Source organism: Pristiophorus japonicus, chromosome 2, assembly GCF_044704955.1.
Source record: "Pristiophorus japonicus isolate sPriJap1 chromosome 2, sPriJap1.hap1, whole genome shotgun sequence".
Taxonomy (NCBI): Eukaryota; Metazoa; Chordata; class Chondrichthyes; family Pristiophoridae; genus Pristiophorus; species Pristiophorus japonicus.
In genome coordinates this window covers 100,713,205-100,732,465 of record NC_091978.1, presented here as the reverse complement: position 1 = coordinate 100,732,465, position 19,261 = coordinate 100,713,205, and the positions used below count along the sequence as shown (strand labels likewise).

General features: G+C 44.1%; 1 protein-coding gene across 2 annotated transcripts in view; it reads right to left on the bottom strand.

The window, feature by feature from the left end:
* LOC139239876 (urea transporter 2-like) overlaps window positions 1–19,261 on the bottom strand; it is a 212,349-nt gene that overhangs the window by 116,242 nt on the left and 76,846 nt on the right. For both annotated transcript variants that reach the window (XM_070868416.1, XM_070868417.1), the window contains exons 3-4: window positions 18,481–18,670; window positions 11,096–11,224 (exon numbers count right to left, since the gene is read on the bottom strand). In XM_070868416.1, coding sequence (XP_070724517.1) covers window positions 11,096–11,224; window positions 18,481–18,670 — 319 coding nt within the window. The remainder of the gene's footprint in view (window positions 1–11,095; window positions 11,225–18,480; window positions 18,671–19,261) is intronic.

Sequence of the window (19,261 nt, the reverse complement as noted above, 5' to 3'; positions counted from 1 at the left end):
CTCATGTATGGTGGCTTGGATTTGACTCTGATCTGGAATCATGTGTGCATCAGTACAACACTTGCATGCAGCTAAGTAAAGCACCAGTGGAATCACCGCTGAGTCTGTGGTCGTGGCCATCTAAACCATGGTCCAGGATCCACATCGACTTTGCAGGTTCCTTCCTGGGAAAGATGCTTTTAGCTGTGGTGGATGCATATTCCAAGTGGATAGAGTGTATAATCATGTCATCCAGTACATCCACAGCAACCATTGAGAGCCTTCGTGCCATGTTTGCCACTCATGGTCTGCCCGACATCTTTGTAAGCGACAATGGACCTTGCTTCACTAGTCTGGAGTTTCAAGAGTTCATGAAACTCAATGGTATCAAACATGTGAGGTCAGCACCATTCAAACCCGCATCTAATGGTCAAGCAGACCGTGCTGTCCCAACCATCAAGCAGAGCATGAAATGTGTAACTCAAGGTTCACTGCAGACTCACTTGTCATGCATATTGCTTAATCCTACAAGATCCCACAAGCTTACCGGGGTTCCCCCTGCTGAACTATTGATGAAGAGAGGTCTCAAGACCAAGCTCTCTCTTGTCCACCCTGACTTGAATGATCATGTTGAATACAGACATCAAAGTCAGCAGTGGTCTTTACCCAGTCTGGCCTATTTGTGACTCCAGACCTACGCAATGTGGTTGACTCTTAGCTACCTTCTGAAATGGCCTAGCAAGCCACTCAGTTGTAAGGTGGCTCACCACCACCTGCTCAAGGGCGATTAGGGATGGGCAATAAATGCTGGCTTTGCCAGCAACACCCACATCCCATGAAGGGCAAATGCATGGCAGATGCAGTATAATGTGGATAAATGTGAGGGTATCCACTTTGGTGGCAAAAACAGGAAGGCAGATTATTATCTGAATGATGACAGATTAGTAAAAAGGGAGGTGCAAAGACCTGACATATAAGAAAAGACTGCATGTGCTAGGCTTATACTCACTGGAATTTAGAAGAATGAGAGGATATTTCATAGAAACTTATAAAGTTCTGACGAGACTGGACAGGTTAGATGCAGGTAGAATGTTCCCGATGTTGGGGAAGCCCAGAACTGGTGCTCTCCACTCTCTGTCCTGTGACAGTTGGAACTGGTGCTCTCCACTCTCTCTCCTGTGACAGTTGGAACTGGTGCTCTCCACTCTCTCTCCTGTGACAGTTGGAACTGGTGCTCTCCACTCTCTCTCCTGTGACAGTTGGAACTGGTGCTCTCCACTCTCTCTCCTGCGACAGTTGGAACTGGTACTCTCCACTCTCCCGTCCTGCGACAGTTGGAGCTGGTGCTCTCCACTCTCCCGTCCTGTGACAGTTGGAACTGGTGCTCTCCACTCTCCCATCCTGTGACAGTTGGAACTGGTGCTCTCCACTCTCTGTCCTGTGACAGTTGGAGCTGGTGCTCTCCACTCTCTGTCCTGTGACAGTTGGAACTGGTGCTCTCCACTCTCCCATCCTGTGACAGTTGGAACTGGTGCTCTCCACTCTCTGTCCTGTGACAGTTGGAACTGGTGCTCTCCACTCTCCCATCCTGTGACAGTTGGAACTGGTGCTCTCCACTCTCTGTCCTGTGACAGTTGGAACTGGTGCTCTCCACTCTCTCTCCTGCAACAGTTGGAGCTGGTGCTCTCCACTCTCTGTCCTGTGACAGTTGGAACTGGTGCTCTCCACTCTCCCGTCCTGTGACAGTTGGAACTGGTGCTCTCCACTCTCCCATCCTGTGACAGTTGGAACTGGTGCTCTCCATTCTCTCGTTGGTGTAGGAGGGAGGGCTTTAGTTTCCTGAACAATTGGGACCGCTTCTGGGGAAGATGGGACCTGCACAAGTCGGACAGGTTAGACCTCAACAGAGATGGGACCAATGTTCTCGCGGATGGTTTTGATAGTACGGTTGGGAGGGCTTTAAACTAGCTTGGCAGGGGGATGGGAACCCAGGAGAGGGCTCTGAGCTAGTTAGAATGGGTGAGAGCTCAGATGAACAGAACCCCAAGAAAGAATGCAAAAGGCAGGAGGCAACAGAGCAGAGTAGCACTGGGGTAAGTGTAAACCACAAGGTGATAGGAAGGGACAATACGTATGAATATAAAAGGGCTGCAGGAGGGGTCAAAACTAAAAATCATGGTTTAAAAACTAGTATTAAAACACTCTACCTAAACGCACGCAGCATTCGAAATAAAATAAATGAATTGACGGCACAAATCATTACAAATGGGTATGATTTGGTGGCCATTACAGAAACGTGGTTGCAGGGTGGCCAAGACTGGGAATTAACCATACAGGGGTATCTGACAATTCGGAAAGATAGACAAGAAGGGAAAGGAGGTGGGGTAGCTCTATTAATAAAGGATGATATCAGGGCAGTTGTGAGAGACGATATTGGCTCCAATGAACAAAATTAGAGATTAGAGATAGTAAGGGGAAAAAGTCACTGGTGGGCGTAGCTTATAGGCCCCCAAATAATAACTTCACGGTGGGGCGGACAATAATCAAGGGAATAATGGAGGCATGTGAAAAAGGAACAGCAGTATCATGGGGGATTTTAACCTACATATCGATTGGTCAAATCAAATCGCATGGGGTAGCCTTGAGGAGGAATTTATAGAATGCATACGGGATTGTTTCTTAGAACAGTATGTTGCAGAACCTACAAGGGAGCAAGCTATCTTAGATCTGGTTCTGTGTAATGAGACAGGAATAATAAACGATCTCCTAGTAAAAGATCCTCTCGGAATGAGTGATCACAGTATGGTTGAATTTGAAATACAGATTGAGGGTGAGGAAGTAGTGTCTCAAACGAGCGTACTATGCTTAAACAAAGGGGACTACAGTCGGATGAGGGCAGAGTTGGCTAAAGTAGACTGGGAACACAGACTAAACGTTGGCACAATTGAGGAACAGTGGAGGACTTTTAAGGAGCTCTTTCATAGCTCTCAACAAAAATATATTCCAGTGAAAAAGAAGGGCGGTAAGAGAAGGGATAACCAGCCGTGGATAACCAAGGAAATAAAGGAGAGTATCAAATTAAAAACCAATGCGTTTCAGGTGGCCAAGGTTAATGGGAAACTAGAAGATTGGGAAAATTTTAAACGACAGCAAAGAATAAGAAAGCAATAAAGAAGGGGAAGATAGATTACGAAAGTAAACTTGCGCAAAACATAAAAACAGATAGTAAAAGCTTTTACCAATATATAAAATGGAAAAGAGTGACTAAAGTAAATATTGGTCCTTTAGAAGATGAGAAAGGGGGTCTAATAATGGGAAATGTGGAAATGGCTGAGACCTGAAACAATTATTTTGCTTCGGTCTTTGCAGTGGAAGACACAAAAACCATGCCAAAAATTGCTGGTCACGAGAATGTGGGAAGGGAGGACCTTGAGACAATCACTATCACTAGAGGGGTCGTGCTGGACAGGCTAATCGGACTCAAGATAGACAAGTCCCCTGGTCCTGATGAAATACATCCCAGGGTATTAAAAGAGATGGCGGAATTTATAGCAGATGCATTCGTTATAATCTACCAAAATTCTCTGGACTCTGGGGAGGTGCCATCAGATTGTAAGCGAATGTAACGGCTCTGTTTAAAAAAGGGGGCAGACAAAAGGCAAGTAACTAAAGGCTGGTTAGTTTAATATCCGTAGTGGGGAAAATGCTTGAAGCTATCATTAAGGAAGAAATAGCGGGTCATCTAGATAGGAATAGTGCAATCAAGCAGATGCAACATGGATTCATGAAGGGGAAATCATGTGTAACTAATTTACTGGAATTCTTTGAGGATATAACGAGCATGGTGGATAGAGATGCACCGATGGATGTGGTGTATTTAGATTTCCAAAAGGCATTTGATAAGGTGCCACACAAAAGGTTACTGCAGAAGATAAAGGTACGCGGAGTCAGAGGAAATGCATGGATCGAGAATTGGCTGGCTAACAGAAAGCAGAGAGTTGGGATAAATGGGTCCTTTTCGGGTTGGAAATCGGTGGTTAGTGGTGTGCCACAGGGGTCGGTGCTGGGATCACAACTGTTTACAATATACATAGATGACCTGCAAGAGGGGACAGAGTGTAGTGTAACAAAATTTGCAGATGACACAAAGATTAGTGGGAAAGTGGGTTGTGTAGAAGACACAGAGTGGCTGCAAAGGGATTTAAATAGTTTAAGCGAATGGGCTAAGGTTTGGCAGATGGAATACAATGTCAGAAAATGTGAGGTCATCCAACTTGGGAAAAAAAACAGTAAAAGGGAATATTATTTGAATGGGGAGAAATGACAACATGCTGCAGTTCAGAGGGGCCTGGGGGTCCTTGTGCATGAATCCCAAAAAGTTAGTTTGCAGGTGCAGCAGGTAATCAGGAAGGCGAATGGAATGTTGGCCTTCATTGCGAGGGGGATGGAGTAGGGAGGTCCTGCTGCAACTGTACAGGTTATTGGTGATGCCGCACCTGGAGTACTGCGTGCAGTTTTGGTTACCTTACTTAAGGAAGGACATACTAGCTTTGGAAGGGGTACAGAGACAATTCACTCGGCTGATTCCGGAGATGAGGGGGTTACCTTATGAGGATAGATTGGGTCTTTACTCGTTGGAGTTCAGAAGGATGAGGGGTGATCTTATAGAAACATTTAAAATAATGAAGGGGATAGACAGGATAGAGGCAGAGAGGTTGTTTCCACTGGTCGGGGAGACTAGAACTAGGGGGCACAGCTTCAAAATACGGGGGAGCCAATTTAAAACCGAGTTGAGAAGGAATTTCTTCTCCCAGAGGGTTGTGAATCTGTGGAATTCTCTGCCCAAGGAAGCAGTTGAGGCTAGCTCATTGAATATATTCAAATCACAGATAGATAGATTTTTAACCAATAAGGGAATTAAGGGTTATGGGGAGCGGGCGGGTAAGTGGAGCTGAGTCCATGGCCAGATCAGCCCTGATTTTGTTCGGTGGCGGAGCAGGCTCGAGGGGCTAAATGGCCTACTCTTGTTCCTAATTCTTATGTTCTTATGTTCTTATTAATGTTGGGGAGGTCCAGAGCCAGGGATCATGGTCTATTGATGGGGGGTGAGCCATTTGGGACCGAGATGAGGAGAGACTTCTTCACCCGGGGAGGGGTGGTCCTGTGGAATTCTCTGCCACAGAAAGTTGTTGCGGCCAGTTCGCTAGATGTATTCAAAAGGGAGTTAGATGTAGTCCTTACTACTCGGGGGATCAAGGTGTATGGCGAGAGACCAGGAATGGGGTACTGAAGTTGCATGTTCAGCCATGAACTCATTGAGTGGCGGTGCAGGCTCGAAGGACCGAATGGCCTACTCCTGCACCTATTTTCTATGTTTCTATGTTTCTATTAACAGGGGTCACAGTCTAAAGATAAGGGGTAAGCCATATAGGACCGAGATGAGAGTTCACTGGACATATTCAAAAGGGAGTTAGATGTTGCCCTTACGGCTAAAGGGATCAGGGGGTATGGAGGAAAGGCAGGGGTGGGGTACTGAGGTTGCATGATCAGCCATGATCATATTGAATGGCGGTGCAGGCTCGAAGGGCCGAATGCCCTGCTCCTGCAACTATTTTCTCTGTTTCTATGAACGAATAAAAAAAAATATTAACAGTGATAGAGGATTGGTTAATGGAAGAAAACAGAGAATAGGATAAATGGGTCATTTCCAGGTTGGCAGGCAGTAACAGTGGGGTGCCGCAAGGATCATTGCTTGGCCTTCAGCTTTTTACAATCTATATTAATGACTTAGATGAAAGGACTGAGTGCAATGTATACAAGTTTGCTGACGATACAAATCTCGGTGGGAAAGTAAACTGTGAAGAGGACACAAAGAACCTGCAAAGGGATATGGACAGGCTATGTGAGTGGGCAAACATTTCGCAGATGGAGTATAATGTGGGAAAATGTGAGGTTATCCACTTTGGCAGAAATAATAGAAAAGCAAATTATAATTTAAATGGAGAAAAATTGCAAAGTGCTGCATTACAGAGAGACCTGGGGGTCCTTGTACATGAAACACAAAAAGTTAGTATGCAGGTACAGCAAGTAATCAGGAAGGCAAATGGAATGTTGGCCTTTATTGCAAGGGGGCTAGAGTATAAAAGCAGAGAAGTCCTGCTGCAACTGTACAGGGTATTGGTGAAGCCATACCTGGAGTACTGCGTACAGTTTTTGTTATGTAATGATGTGTGTATCGTCCCAGTACCTTAAATGTAATGTAAGTACTATGCCACACCATAGAGGGCGCTGCGGTGGAAAATCCTGGTAGTACCTGTAACAAGGGCTATATAAGGCTGACCACCACACCTGAGAGGCACTCTGGAGCTGAACAATAAAGGACGAAGGTCACAGCAGTTAGACTTACACCAGACCGTGTGGAGTCAGTGATTTGTGTGCTACATACACCACAGTTTTGGTCAACGTATTTAAGGAAGGATATATTTGCATTAGAGGCTGTTCAGAGAAGGTTCACGAGGTTGATTCCTGAGGAGAGGGGATGACTTATGAGGATAGGTTGAGCAGGTTGGACCTATACACATTGGAGTTCAGAAGAATGATAGGTGATCTTATTGAAACTTATAAGATAATGAGGGGGCTCAACAATGTGAATGCAGAGAGGATATTTCCACTCATTGAGGAAACTAAAACTAGGGGGACATAGTCTTAGAATAAGGGGCCGCCCATTTTAAAATGAGATGAGGAGAAATTTCTTCTCTTGGAGGGTTGTAAATCTATGGAATTCTCTGCCCCAGAGAGCTGTGGAGACTGGGTCATTGAATATATTTAAGGTGGAGATAGATTTTTGAGCAATAAGGGAGTAAAGGGTTATGGGGAGCGGGCAGGGAAGTGGAGCTGAATTCATCATCAGATCAGCCATGATCTTATTGAATGGCGGAGCTGGCTCGAGGGGCTAAATGGCCTACTCCTGCTCCTATTTCTTATGTTCTTATGAGATTGAGCAGATTGGACCTATACTCTCTGGAGTTTAGAAGAATGAGAGGTGATTTCATTGAAACATACACAATTCTGAGGGGTTTGACAGGGTAGATGCTGAGAGGTTGTTTCCCGTAACTAAGCAGTCTCGACCTAGGAGGCATAGTCTCAGCATGACGGGTTGGCCATTTGATACTGAGATGAGGAGAATTTCTTCACTCAGAGGGTTGTGAATCTTTGGAATTCTCTATCCCAAAGAGCTGTGGATGCTGAATCGTTGAATAGATTCAAGGCTGAGATAGATTATTGGACTCTGGGGAATCAAGGGATATGGAGATCAGACGGGACAGTGGAGTTGAGGTTGAAGATCATCCATGATCTTTTTTAATGGTGGAGATGTCTCGAAGGGCTGTATGGACTTCTCCTGCTCCTAATTCAGTTTCTAAGAGTTTCCTGGTTGTCTTGTAAGTAAGGAGTTCCCACTCCTGAGGATTGAAAGGGACCAATGTTTTTCTGACGGCTGCTACACCACGTATGGTTTCCTGGGCGCCACCAGTGAGCTGCAGGCCAGGCATATTTTATGTTCAATGTTGTCAGATCAGCCATAGAGAACACGGCCGGGGTTGAAGAGGTCTTTGTAACTTGCGTTCGGCAAATGGCAGAGTTTCTGTTGCCGTGAGATAGGTGGGTGCTAGAGAGACGCCCAAAGTGTCAGTTGTGCCTGTCTACCCCATGCTATTGAGGTGCCATTCCAATGATCCTTCAAACTCTGGTGGATACCACCGGGCACAATTTGGTGCAACTCTGGAATACTTCTCACAATGTACTGGGTTGTATTAACAAAGGATAAGAATGTATATCACAAAAGACAAAGTTACATTTTTGTTGATAAATTTTCTTAAAACATTATGGGGCCGAAATTGCCCACCACCCGAAACGAGTTGCACCTCCCATTTTCGATGAGTTCCGTCTGCCCCAATGCATGGGGTGGCCAAGCGGGGGAAATTCAGCATTTTGTGCTTTTCTTTGAAGCGGGGCGGAAGCAACCTCATCATCGGGGTGGAAGTGCGGTCGGGTCGGAGTTGCAGTCACAAGCGGGCTGGGTGGGGTGGAGTGGCTGATACTGATGATGTCATCATACTGGCGCGTCACAACGTCCCTCCCCATCAGTTAAAGAGGAGGGCCGCTGTGAACTCTGCAGCCATTTTAGTGGCAAATATTGGGCCACCAAGGAGGGTTTCGTCTGGGCCAGCAACCTGGCACCCAAGAGGGGGTGCCAGGCCTCCAGTTGGCAGCCCAACCAAACCCACGGCCATAATTGTCGGCCCGACCTGGCAGTTGGCCGTCAAAAAAAAAACATGGGAGTCGCCAGCAGTGCCACCTCCCCTTTAAGGGTGGCCGTGCCACCAAGCCACAGAAAGGATACCGACACCAAAAGCTGTCAGTGGCACCGACCATCAGTGGCGCTGCTCCCGTGGGGCAATTCCAGAAAGGGGCAATTTCGGGAAAGGGTCACTTCCAGTCGGTAAAGGGTTGGCGCAGTGCACAAAGCAGCAGCAAAATGGGTGGAGTTACACCGCTCCAAAAGTAAAGGAGGGCAATGTTCAAAATGGCGGCCCCTCCACAGCAACTCGGCGGCCAGTCTTCATCGACCTGTGGTCACCACTTTCAGGCAACCATGGGCTTTATAGAAAGGGGCAAATTCGGCTCCAATGATTCACTTCCCAGATTCTCAATCTCTTTCATTTGTTCTTTCACTGGATCTACTGGAGAATTTCTATCTAGTGAGACATTGCTGTAACTCATTCATGTGGCAAAATGTTCCCGTCAATTCAAATCATATTAAAGCGTACTTCAACTGTGACATAACATGCATGGATTAAGTTGGGACTTGATGTGAAAAATTGAAAGTTACAAACAGAGGAAATTCTAGGATAAGAAAAAGGTCATTTTGGTAAATGAGCCTCCTTCTTATTCATTGATTGCATCAATTCTGACTATATTCCTTTATCTTTGGATAGATGATGCCCCTTGGCGACATGATCCAAAAACACAATGTCAGGTTTCATATGTACGCTGACGACACCCAGCTATACCTCACCACCATCGCTCTCGACCCTTCTACTGTCTCTATTTTCAGACTGCTTGTTTGACATTCAGTACTGAATGAGGAGAAATTTCCTTCAACTAAATATTGGGAAGAACGAAGCCATTGTCTTCAGTCCCCACCACAAACTCCATTCCCTAGCAACCGATTCCATCCTCTTCCTGGCAACTGTCTGAGGCTGAACCAGACCGCTCACAGCCTTGGTGTCATATTTGACCTCGAGATGATCTTCCGACTACACATCTGCGCCATCACCAAGACTGCCTACTTCCACCTCTATAACATTTCCCAAGTCTACTCTTGCTTCAGTTCATCTGCTGCTGAAACCCTCATTGTGGCCTTTGTTACCTCTAGAATTGATTTTTCAATGCTCTCTTGGCAGGCCTCCCATCTTCCACCCTGTATAAACTTGAATTCATCCAAAACTCTGCTGCCCATATCCTAACTTGCACCAAGTCCCATTCACTCATCATCCCAGTGTTCGTTGACCTACATTGGCTCCTGATCCGGCAATGCCTTAATTTTAAAATTCTCATTCTTGATTTCAACTCCTTCCATGGCCTCAACCCTCCCTGTCTCTGTCACCTCATCCAGTTCTACAATCCTTTGGGATCTCTGTGCTCCTCCTCCTGGCCTCTTGTGTATCCTCTCATTTAATTGCCCCACCATTGGCGGCCGGATTTTTAGCTGCCCAGGCCGTAAGCTCTGTAATTCCCTCCTTAAACCTCTCCGCCTCTCTACCTCACTGTCCTTTTTTAAGACACTCTTTAAAACCTACCTCGTTGACCAAGCTTTTGGTCATTTGTCCTAATATCTCCTTATGTGGCTCAGTAATGCTCCAGTGAGACATTTTATTATGTTAAAGGTGCTATATAAATGGAAATTGTTGTTATATCTAGCTGTCTGTTGAATTCACAGACACTTTGGCCTCAAAATTAGAGGGTTGGGGAGGGGGTTAAATACAGGGAACGCGTCCCCAACACACTGTGCATGCACCCACCGCCTGTTTTACATCGGCAGATATCGTGGCATCCGAATATCCTGCTTTGGAGAGGCCGGACACATAATTAACATATTTAAAATCGAGCTCCCACATCCCCAACCTTGCTGGGTTCTTTGGCCATTTTAGGTCTCACCCCCACCCACCGCTCTGTAAATATCGGGGCCGACGTGTTTGAATTACATTTGCTGTAACTTATTCCATATATTTATTATCTGTTGTCAGTGTCAGCCTTGGCTCAGTAGTAGCACTCTTGGCTCTGAGTCAGAAGGTTGTGGGTTCAAGTCCCACTCCAGAGACCTGAGCACAGAATCTAGGCTGACACTCCAGTGCAGTACTGAGAGAATGCTGCACTGTTGGAGGTGCTGTCTTTTGAATGACAGGTTAAACCAAGGCCACACCTGCTCTCTCCAGTAGATGTAAAAGATCCAATGAGCAGCAGAGTTTCCTTGTTTAATCATGCCTCATCTGAAAAAGGTGACCTTGTTTGAGGTGGCCAGAGGCTCGAGCAGATCAGGATCTTGTCCTAATTTTTGGTTCTCCACCTCACTCTTGTTGGACATACAGCTTGAATATGCCAGAAGGGCCGTGGACTTTCAGCCTCTTTGTATTCCCATATTTTAACCATACCAGAGGGTTGTGAATCTTTGGCATTCTCTACCCCAGAGAGCTGTGGAAGCTGAGTCATTGAATATATTCAAGGCTGAGATAGACAGATTCTTGAACTATAGGGGAGTCAAGGGTTATGGGGAACAGGCAGGAAAGTGTTGAGGCCAAGATCAGATCAGCCATGATGTTATTGAATGGTGGAGCAGGCTCGAGGGGCCATATGGCCTACTCCTGCTCCTATTTCGGTTCTTATGTTCTTTGAATTCTCAATTCATGCAACTTTAAAAACATGTATATTTATTAATAAGCAGTAACACAGAAATTATTTCAGCTTTAGTTTCAAATACTAGAAAGTATACAAAAGTTGAATGTAGATTGTGTGATTCAACTGTTCTAATGCAAAAAAAGTAGGTTGTTCCACATACCATAATATTGACATGACAATCACAGGCAGTAACAGCCACCAATACCAATTTCCTTTATTAGAAAGCACAGCAATTAGATGGCCAACCAAGATGCCATTGCACCCATGATGCCCTGCTGCAATTTGAGATCTGAAAAAAATACAGCAACATAATTAAGTTAACATTTCATAACCCAACATTTTCCTAAAAATGTTATTTTTAAGGAAAGCAATTATCTTTTTATTTTATTTTTAGGGGTGATGGGTCAGGGCACTGGTGCAGGAACATGTAGTGCAAGAGGAAGTTTGGTATTCCAAACATTGGAATCCTATTCAACTCCTAGCAGGTGGTCATAAATAATTGTGGTCCACCATCTGCTGGAAACCTAATTGAGGATGTATGGAGAACTCCTTTTAAGATTCAATGAAAATTAAAAACAGTGCTTCATTCCACACGTGATTAACTTTTGCAGAAAATTGCTCAATAAACTGTCAAAATAAACTAATCTGGGAGAAACCATGCGGCCAAAATTGCCCACCGCTGGAAACGTGCCGCACCTATTGTATTTCAACTGTTTTTACCGGTGCGGTTGATCCGGTGGCCTCTTGAGCGAAATTCCCCTCTTTGGCTTTTTTTTTCGGTGGACCGGAAGTCGGTCATAATGGAGGTGGATGTACGGTGGAAGTGCACACACTATAGTGGCGGAAGTTGGGGGCGGGTGGAGTGTCTGCCATTGCCAGTCATCAGCGTAGCGCTGATGACGTCATCGCGGTGCCGCGTCACCACATCACCACGTCCCTCCCATTCACTTAAAGGGGAGATCGGTGCGATTCTTTAAGATTGGTCCACTGGGCTACCAGGGAGGGTTTTGGTCGGGCCAACTGTCCCCTGTTGGCGCCGCGGCTGAACCCGGGGGCATAATTGTTGGCCCAACATGGCAGTCGTCCGACAAAAAAGATGGCGACCGTGGGAGTAGGTCCTTCCATTTAATGGAAGCCACACCGCTATTTTGAGCACACTCCAAGCATAGTGCACTGGCAGAAAAAGCAGCTGGTGGTACCAAGCAGCGGCAGCAAGATTTTCTTGGCGGAATTTTGGTGGGGAACATCTGCGGTGCACGCTCTGATGACGCATTTAGGACAGATCAGCAGCAGCGGAGCGGTAGTGGGGCTAGCGGGTCACCGCCGGGATACCACAGGAGCAGAATCTTCAAAATGGTGGCTGTTCCACAAAAAATCGGCGCCCATTGCACTCCGCAACGTGACCGATGATTTCCGGCAGTAACAGGCCTTATGGGAAGGGGCAATTTTGGCCCTCATGCTTCTTAATATTTCAAAAATTAAAAGCTGGGGATCCAACATGCTCTCAATATTTATGTAAAAAATTTTTACTTTCCTGTTGAAGCTACACTTATTTACTTCACAAAATAGGTTACACAATTTAACAACAACTTGCACTTTTATGGTACTTTTAATATAATGAAATATCTTAAGTTCCTTTATAGAAGGTGTTGTGAGAAACCCATACAGCAAGATGTAGATGGTAAGTGGCCAAATATATGTTTGAACGAGTAAGCTGTTATGAGGCTTTCGAAGGCTGTTAAGAGAGGTGCAGTAGCATAGTGATATCATATTAGACTAGCTAACCCTGATGTTATCAGTTTAAACCCAACCACGGCAAGCTGTGAAACTGAATTCAATAAAGCTTGTAATTTGTAAGAGTACCAAAACAAAATAAGCATGAAAAATGCCTTTTTGCTAAAATAAAAGCCAGACTGTTTTCATTCATGTCCTTTAGGGATGTGAAACTGCCACCCCTAACTGGTTAGACGTATGTAATTTTTAATGCCCTCTAAGTGGCTTGGTAAAACATTTAGTTGTAGAAAACAATCAGTATGAAGCGCCATCACTACAATGACTGCAGTGATTTAAGATATATTCTGGTCCCCTCTGATTCCTCATCTACATACTACCTCTCAGTGACATCATCTGAAGACATGATGTCAGATTCCATACATATGCTAATAACACCCAGCTCGACCACTTCACCCTCTCTTGACCCCCTCCCCGCCCCCTTCCACTGTTTCTGTGTTATCAGCCTGCTTATCTGACATCTAACTCTGGATTAGCTGCAATATTACCACATTAAAAATGGGGAAGACCAAAGCCCCACCTCTCCAGCTGCAATTGGCCTGGACGACACTCCTGCCTGACTGACCTGACTGGGGACTATTCTCTTGGCTCACCAGTGGTGTCAAGCTCACAGCACAATTCTCATCCACTGGCCATGTCACTCCTGCCGATTTTGGGCAGAACATCAATCTGTTGCCACCCATTCTCCGGAAACTCCCACTTATGCAAAATGCAATTGCCCATATCCTGTCCGTAACAGTTTATGCTTGCCCATCACTTCCGTAATTGCCAACCTGCACTGGCTCCCTGTCCCACAAAGTTTTAAATTTAAATTGCTCATCCCCCTCTTAAATTCCTCTATGGTCTTGCCCCGCCCCATCAATGCAATCTTCTCCGGACATACAGAGCAAGTATGTTCCCTGAAAGAAAAAGGGTGGGGCTAACAAATCTAGAGCCCCCTGGATGTCAAGGGACATATAGGTTAAGATAAAGAAAAAAAGGTAAGCTTATGACAAGAGAACTCAATACTGCAGAAACTCTAAAGGAGTATAAAAAGTGCAGGGGTGCAATTAAAAAAGGTATCAGGAAAGCAAAGAGAGAGCATGAAAGAAAGTTGGCAAATAAAATCAGGGAAAACCAAAGATGTTTTATAAATACATTAAGAGCAAGGGGATAACTAGAGAGAGTGGGACCTATTAGAGACCATAAATAAAATCTGTGTGTGGAGGCAGAAGATGTGTGTATGATTCTTAATGAATATTTTACATCTGTTTTCACAAAAGACAGGGGCGCTGCAGACTTTGCAAAGAAGGAGGAGTGTGAAATATTAGACGAGATAAACATAGTGAAAGAAGAAGTACTAAGAGGCTCAGCAGCTTTGAAAGTGGATAAATCATCTGGCCTGGATGAAATGCATCCATGGCTGTTAAGAGAAGCAAAAGAGGAAACAGCAGAGGCTCTGATCATCATTTTCCAGTCCTCTGTGGCTACAGGTGTGGTGCCAGAGGACTGGAGGACTGCTAATGTTGTACCTTTCTTTAAAAGAGAGAAAGGGATAGACCGAGTAATTACAGGCCGTGAGCCTAACTTCAGTGTGGGAAAATTATTGGAAAATATCCTGAGGGACAGGATAAATCTTCATTTGGAAAAATATGGATTAATCAAGGACAGTCAGCATGGATTTATTAAGGGAAGGTCGTTTCTGACTAACTTGATTGAATTTTTCGAGGAGGTAACCAGGAGGGTCGATGAGGGCAGTGTGTATGATGTGGTGTATATGGATTTGAGCAACACTTTTGATAAGGTAGACATGGAAGACTGGTCACGAAAGTAAAAGCCCATGGGATCCAGGGCAAAATGGCAAGTTGGATCCAAAATTGGCTCAGAGGCAGGAAGCAAAGGTAATGGTTGATGGGTGTTCTTGTGCCTTGAAGGCTGTATCCAGTGGGGTTCTGCAGGGCTCAGTGCTGGGTCCCTTGCTTTTTGTAGTATATATCAATGACTTGGACTTGAATGTTGGGGGTATGATTAAGAAGTTTGCAGACGACATTAAAATAGGCTGGTGGTTGATAATGAAGAAAAAAGCTGCGGACTGCAGGAAGATATCAATGCACTGGTCAGGTGGGCAGAACAGTGGCAAATGGAATTCAATCTGGATAAGTGTGAGGTAATGCATTCTGAAAAGTCTAACAAGGCAAGGGAATACACATTAAATGGTACAACACTGGAAAGTGTAGAGGCACAAAGGGACTTTGGAGTGCAGGTCCACAGATCCCTGAAGGTAGATAAGGTGGTTAATAAGGCATATGGAATACTTACCTTTATTAGTCAAGGCATGGAATACAAAAGCAAGGACGTTATGCTTGAACTGTATAAAACACTGGTTAGGCCATAGCTGGAGTACTGTGTGCAGTTCTGGTCACCACATTATAGGAAAACATAGAAAGATGTGATTACACTGGAAAGGATGCAGATGAGATTTCCAAGAATGTTGCCTGGACTGGAAAATTTTGGCTATGAGGAAAGATTGGAGATGCTGGGTCTGTTTTCTTTGGAACGTAGGAGGCTGAGGGAAGACCTGATTGAGGTGTATAAAATTATGAGGGTGCTGGATAGAGTGGATAGAATGGACCTGTTTCCTTTGGCAGAGTTGTAAACAACCAGGGGCATAGATTTATAGTAATTGGGGGGGGGGGTATTGAGGAGATATGAGTGGAAATTTATTTACCGAAAGATGAGGTGCTGTTCCTTGATCTTGCGTTGAGCTTCATTGGAACAGTGCAGGTGTCTGAGGATGGAGATATCAAAGTGGGAGTGGAATGGAGAATTAAAGTGATAGGTGACTGAATGCTCAGTGTCACACTTACGGACTGAATGAAGCCCAACGCAAGCTTGAAGAACAGCACCTCATCTTTAGTTTATGCATTTTACAGCCTTCTGGACTCAACATCGAGTTCAACAATTTCAGGGTATAATCTCTGGTCATCTTTGGCTCCCCCCCCCCCCTCCAACCCCACCTTATGTTTTTTTTCTTCTTTCTTCTCTTTTTTTTCTCTTTGTCTCTTATGACAGCTGGTCATTACGTCGCCATTCACACCCTATCCAGATTAACCTTTTTCTAACTTCTGTCATTACCATTTCAATTTGGCCCATCGTCCCTTTTGTCTCTCCTACTTTCCACCCTATCACAGACCTTCTCTTTTGTTCTTTCTTCCCCTCCCACTTTCAATGCTTAAGAATGTAATGCAGCCGAGTGTAATGTAGCCAAGTTGATACAAAGATGGGTGGGAAAGCAAATTGTGAGGAGGACATAAAAAATCTGCAAAGGGATACAGACAGGCTAAGTGAGTGGCAAACATTTTGCAGATGGAGTAGAATGTGGGAAAATGTGAGATTATCCACTGTGGCAGCAAAAATCGAAAAGCAAATTATAATTTAAATGGAGAAAAATTGCAAAGTGCTGCAGTACAGATGGACCAGGGGGTCTTTGTGCATGAAACACAAAAAGTTAGTATGCAGGTACAGCAAGTAATCAGGAAGGCAAATGGATTGTTGGCCTTTATTGCAAGGGGGATAGACTATAAAAGCAGAGAAGCCCTGCTACAACTGTACAGGGTATTGGTGAGGCCACACCTGGAGTACTGCATAAAGGAAGGATATACTGGCATCAGAGACTGTTCAGAGAAAGATTACTAGGTTGATTCCGGAGATGAGGGGGTTGACTTATGAAAATAGGTTGAGTAGATTGTGCCTATACTCAGTGGAGTTCAGAAGAATGAGAGGTGATCTTATCGAAACATATAAGATAATGAGGGGGCTCGACAAGGTGGATGCAGAGAGGATATTTCCACTGATAGGGAAACTAAAACTAGGGGACATTGTCTCAGAATAAGGGGTTGTCCATTTAAAACTGAGATGAGGAGGAATTTCTTCTCTCAGATGGTTGTAAATCTATGGAATTCTCTGCCCCAGATAGCTGTGGAGGCTGGGTCATTGAATATATTTAAGGCGGCGATAGACAGATTTTTGAATGATAAGGGAATAAAGGGGTATGGGGAGCGGGCAGAGAAGTGGAGCTGAGTCCATGATCAGATCAGCCATGATCTTATTAAATGGCAGAGCAGGCTCGAGTGGCCAAATGGCCTACTCATCCTCCTATTTCTTATGTTCTTATGTGCTCTTTTCGAACATTCAGCAGTTCTGACGAAGTGTTGTCGACCTGAAACGTTAACTTTGTTTTTCTCTCCACAGATGCTTCCATTAGAAAACAGAGAATTGCGGTGAAATGGCTGTTTTTCGGACGTGAGGGACAAATAATGCGTAGTTCCCCAGGGTTCAGTACTAGGATCACTGCCATTTTTGATATACATTAATGTCCTGGATTTGGGTGGCACAGGGCACAATTTCAAAATTTTAGAGGACACGAAACTTGAAAGTGTAGTAAACAGTGAGGAAGCTAGTAATAGACTTCACAAGGACATAGAAAGACTGGTGGAATGGGCGGATACATGACAGAAGGAATTCAGCACTGAAAAGTGTGAGCTGATGCATTTTGGTAGGAAGAATGAAAAATACATGTTAAATGGTACAATTTTAAAGGGGGTGCTAAAAGAGAGAAACCTGGGGGTGTTTGTGAACAAATCTTTGAAGATGGCAGAATAGGTTAACAAAGCAGTTAATAAAGTATATGGGATTCTGGGCTTTATAAATCGAGGCATAGAGTACAAAAGCCAGGAACTTATGCTAAACCTATATAAAATACTAGTTTTGCCCCAGGTGGAGTGTTGTGTCAAATTCTGGGCACAGCATTTTAGGAAGGACACCTTATTTTAGAAAGGACATGAAGGCTTTGGAGAGGATTTTCTAGAATAGTTCCAGGGATGAGGAATTACAGTTACATGGATCGACTGGAAAAGCTGAGTTTGTTCTCCTTGGAGTAGGGAAGGCTAAGAGAAAATTTGATAGGGTTGTTTAAAATTATGAAGGGTTTAGATGGAATAAATAAAGAGAAACAGTTTCTAATGGCTGACGTGTTGATAAACAGAGGGCCACAGATTTAAGGCGATTGGCGAAAGGTTAATCCTTTTTATGTAACGAGTAGTTGGGATTTAGAATGCATTACCAAATAGGGTGGTGGAAACAGATTCAATCGTAGCTTTCAAATGGGATTTGGATATATACTTGAGAGAGATAAAGTTGCAGGGATATGGGGAAAGGGCCGGGGAGTGGGACTTTCTGGATTGCTCTTCGAGAGAGAGAGCCGGCGCAGACTCGATTGGCCGAATGGTCTCCTTCTGTACTGTACTATTCTATGATTCTATGATTAAATCCCACCTTAACTTTTAGACACTCCCTTAGTTTCTCCTTTAGTTTATTATTGATTATTCCATACACCTTTGTGAAACACTTTGTGATGTTTTTCTATCTTAAAGGTGCTATAATAAATAAAAGTTGTTGTTGTTCATAGACCTCCTCAATACAGTTCATGGGAGTAAAATACATTAGTTGATGGAACCATCTCAGCAATCTTCTAGAACAGCTAGATCTTGTTCTCAGTTTTCAAATTTATCGTTTAACAAATCTACAAAATGTAATTTTAGAATGATAAATATGCTCATGGAATTTGGTGACTATGCTAAACACTACCTCACAGTATAAACACTAGTCCCATATATAAAGTAAATATAGTGGAAAACATCACCAACATTAAAAGCATTTCAATGTATTTTTAAAAAAATGTTAAAATTCAAATGTATATTACCACAGCACATTTACCTGTCCTGACTGAGCAAAAGTGCTGCCAGAGTTGAGAAGACTGCTCCCAAGATGCCATTCAGTGCCGACCATGGATTCTGTACAATCAACCCGACCAAAATAATAAGCCCGCTCAGTGGGTTGTTGACAAATATCACCTGAGCGGTACCACGTAAGATCCAGTCAATAAATTGAAGGATAATGTGCTGCTCTGCAATGTTGTCAGAAAATATAATTAGAGCATTCAATATGTGTGCTTCTAATACACCGGTGACATTCACTTTTGTGCACATGAATAACCTATTATCAAGTTAAACTTTAATTAGCAAGTTAAATGGCAATAAAAATAGGGCATGTTTGCTACTATTTGAAACGAAAAAAATATCAAATTGGAAATAAACAAAACCAACCTGATGGCTTCATGTTTAGCATAGACTAAATGCATTGGCCCTTAACTTGCGGATGGTTTGATGGCGAACTGTCAAAGTATGCCGCCATTGAAACTGACCGCCAGTTTGGGATTTCCACAAACGCTTGCACAAGTGCTAAATCCCGAACTTGCGATCTGTTAAGTTATGACTACACAGAGGCTTTGCTGCATCTTTCACCTCCTCATAGGAATCAACGTGCTGGTGAAAAGTTGGGCTAATTGCCCAGCTACTCCCAAGTAATTAGGCTTTCAATTTTTAAGTCTTGTGCAAACAGGCGCAAGAAGTATGCTGCACAGCGTAAGGGGATCAGATGATGATTTTGCTTCACATAGTGAACAGAACAAATATTGCCACAAAATTAATTAACAGTT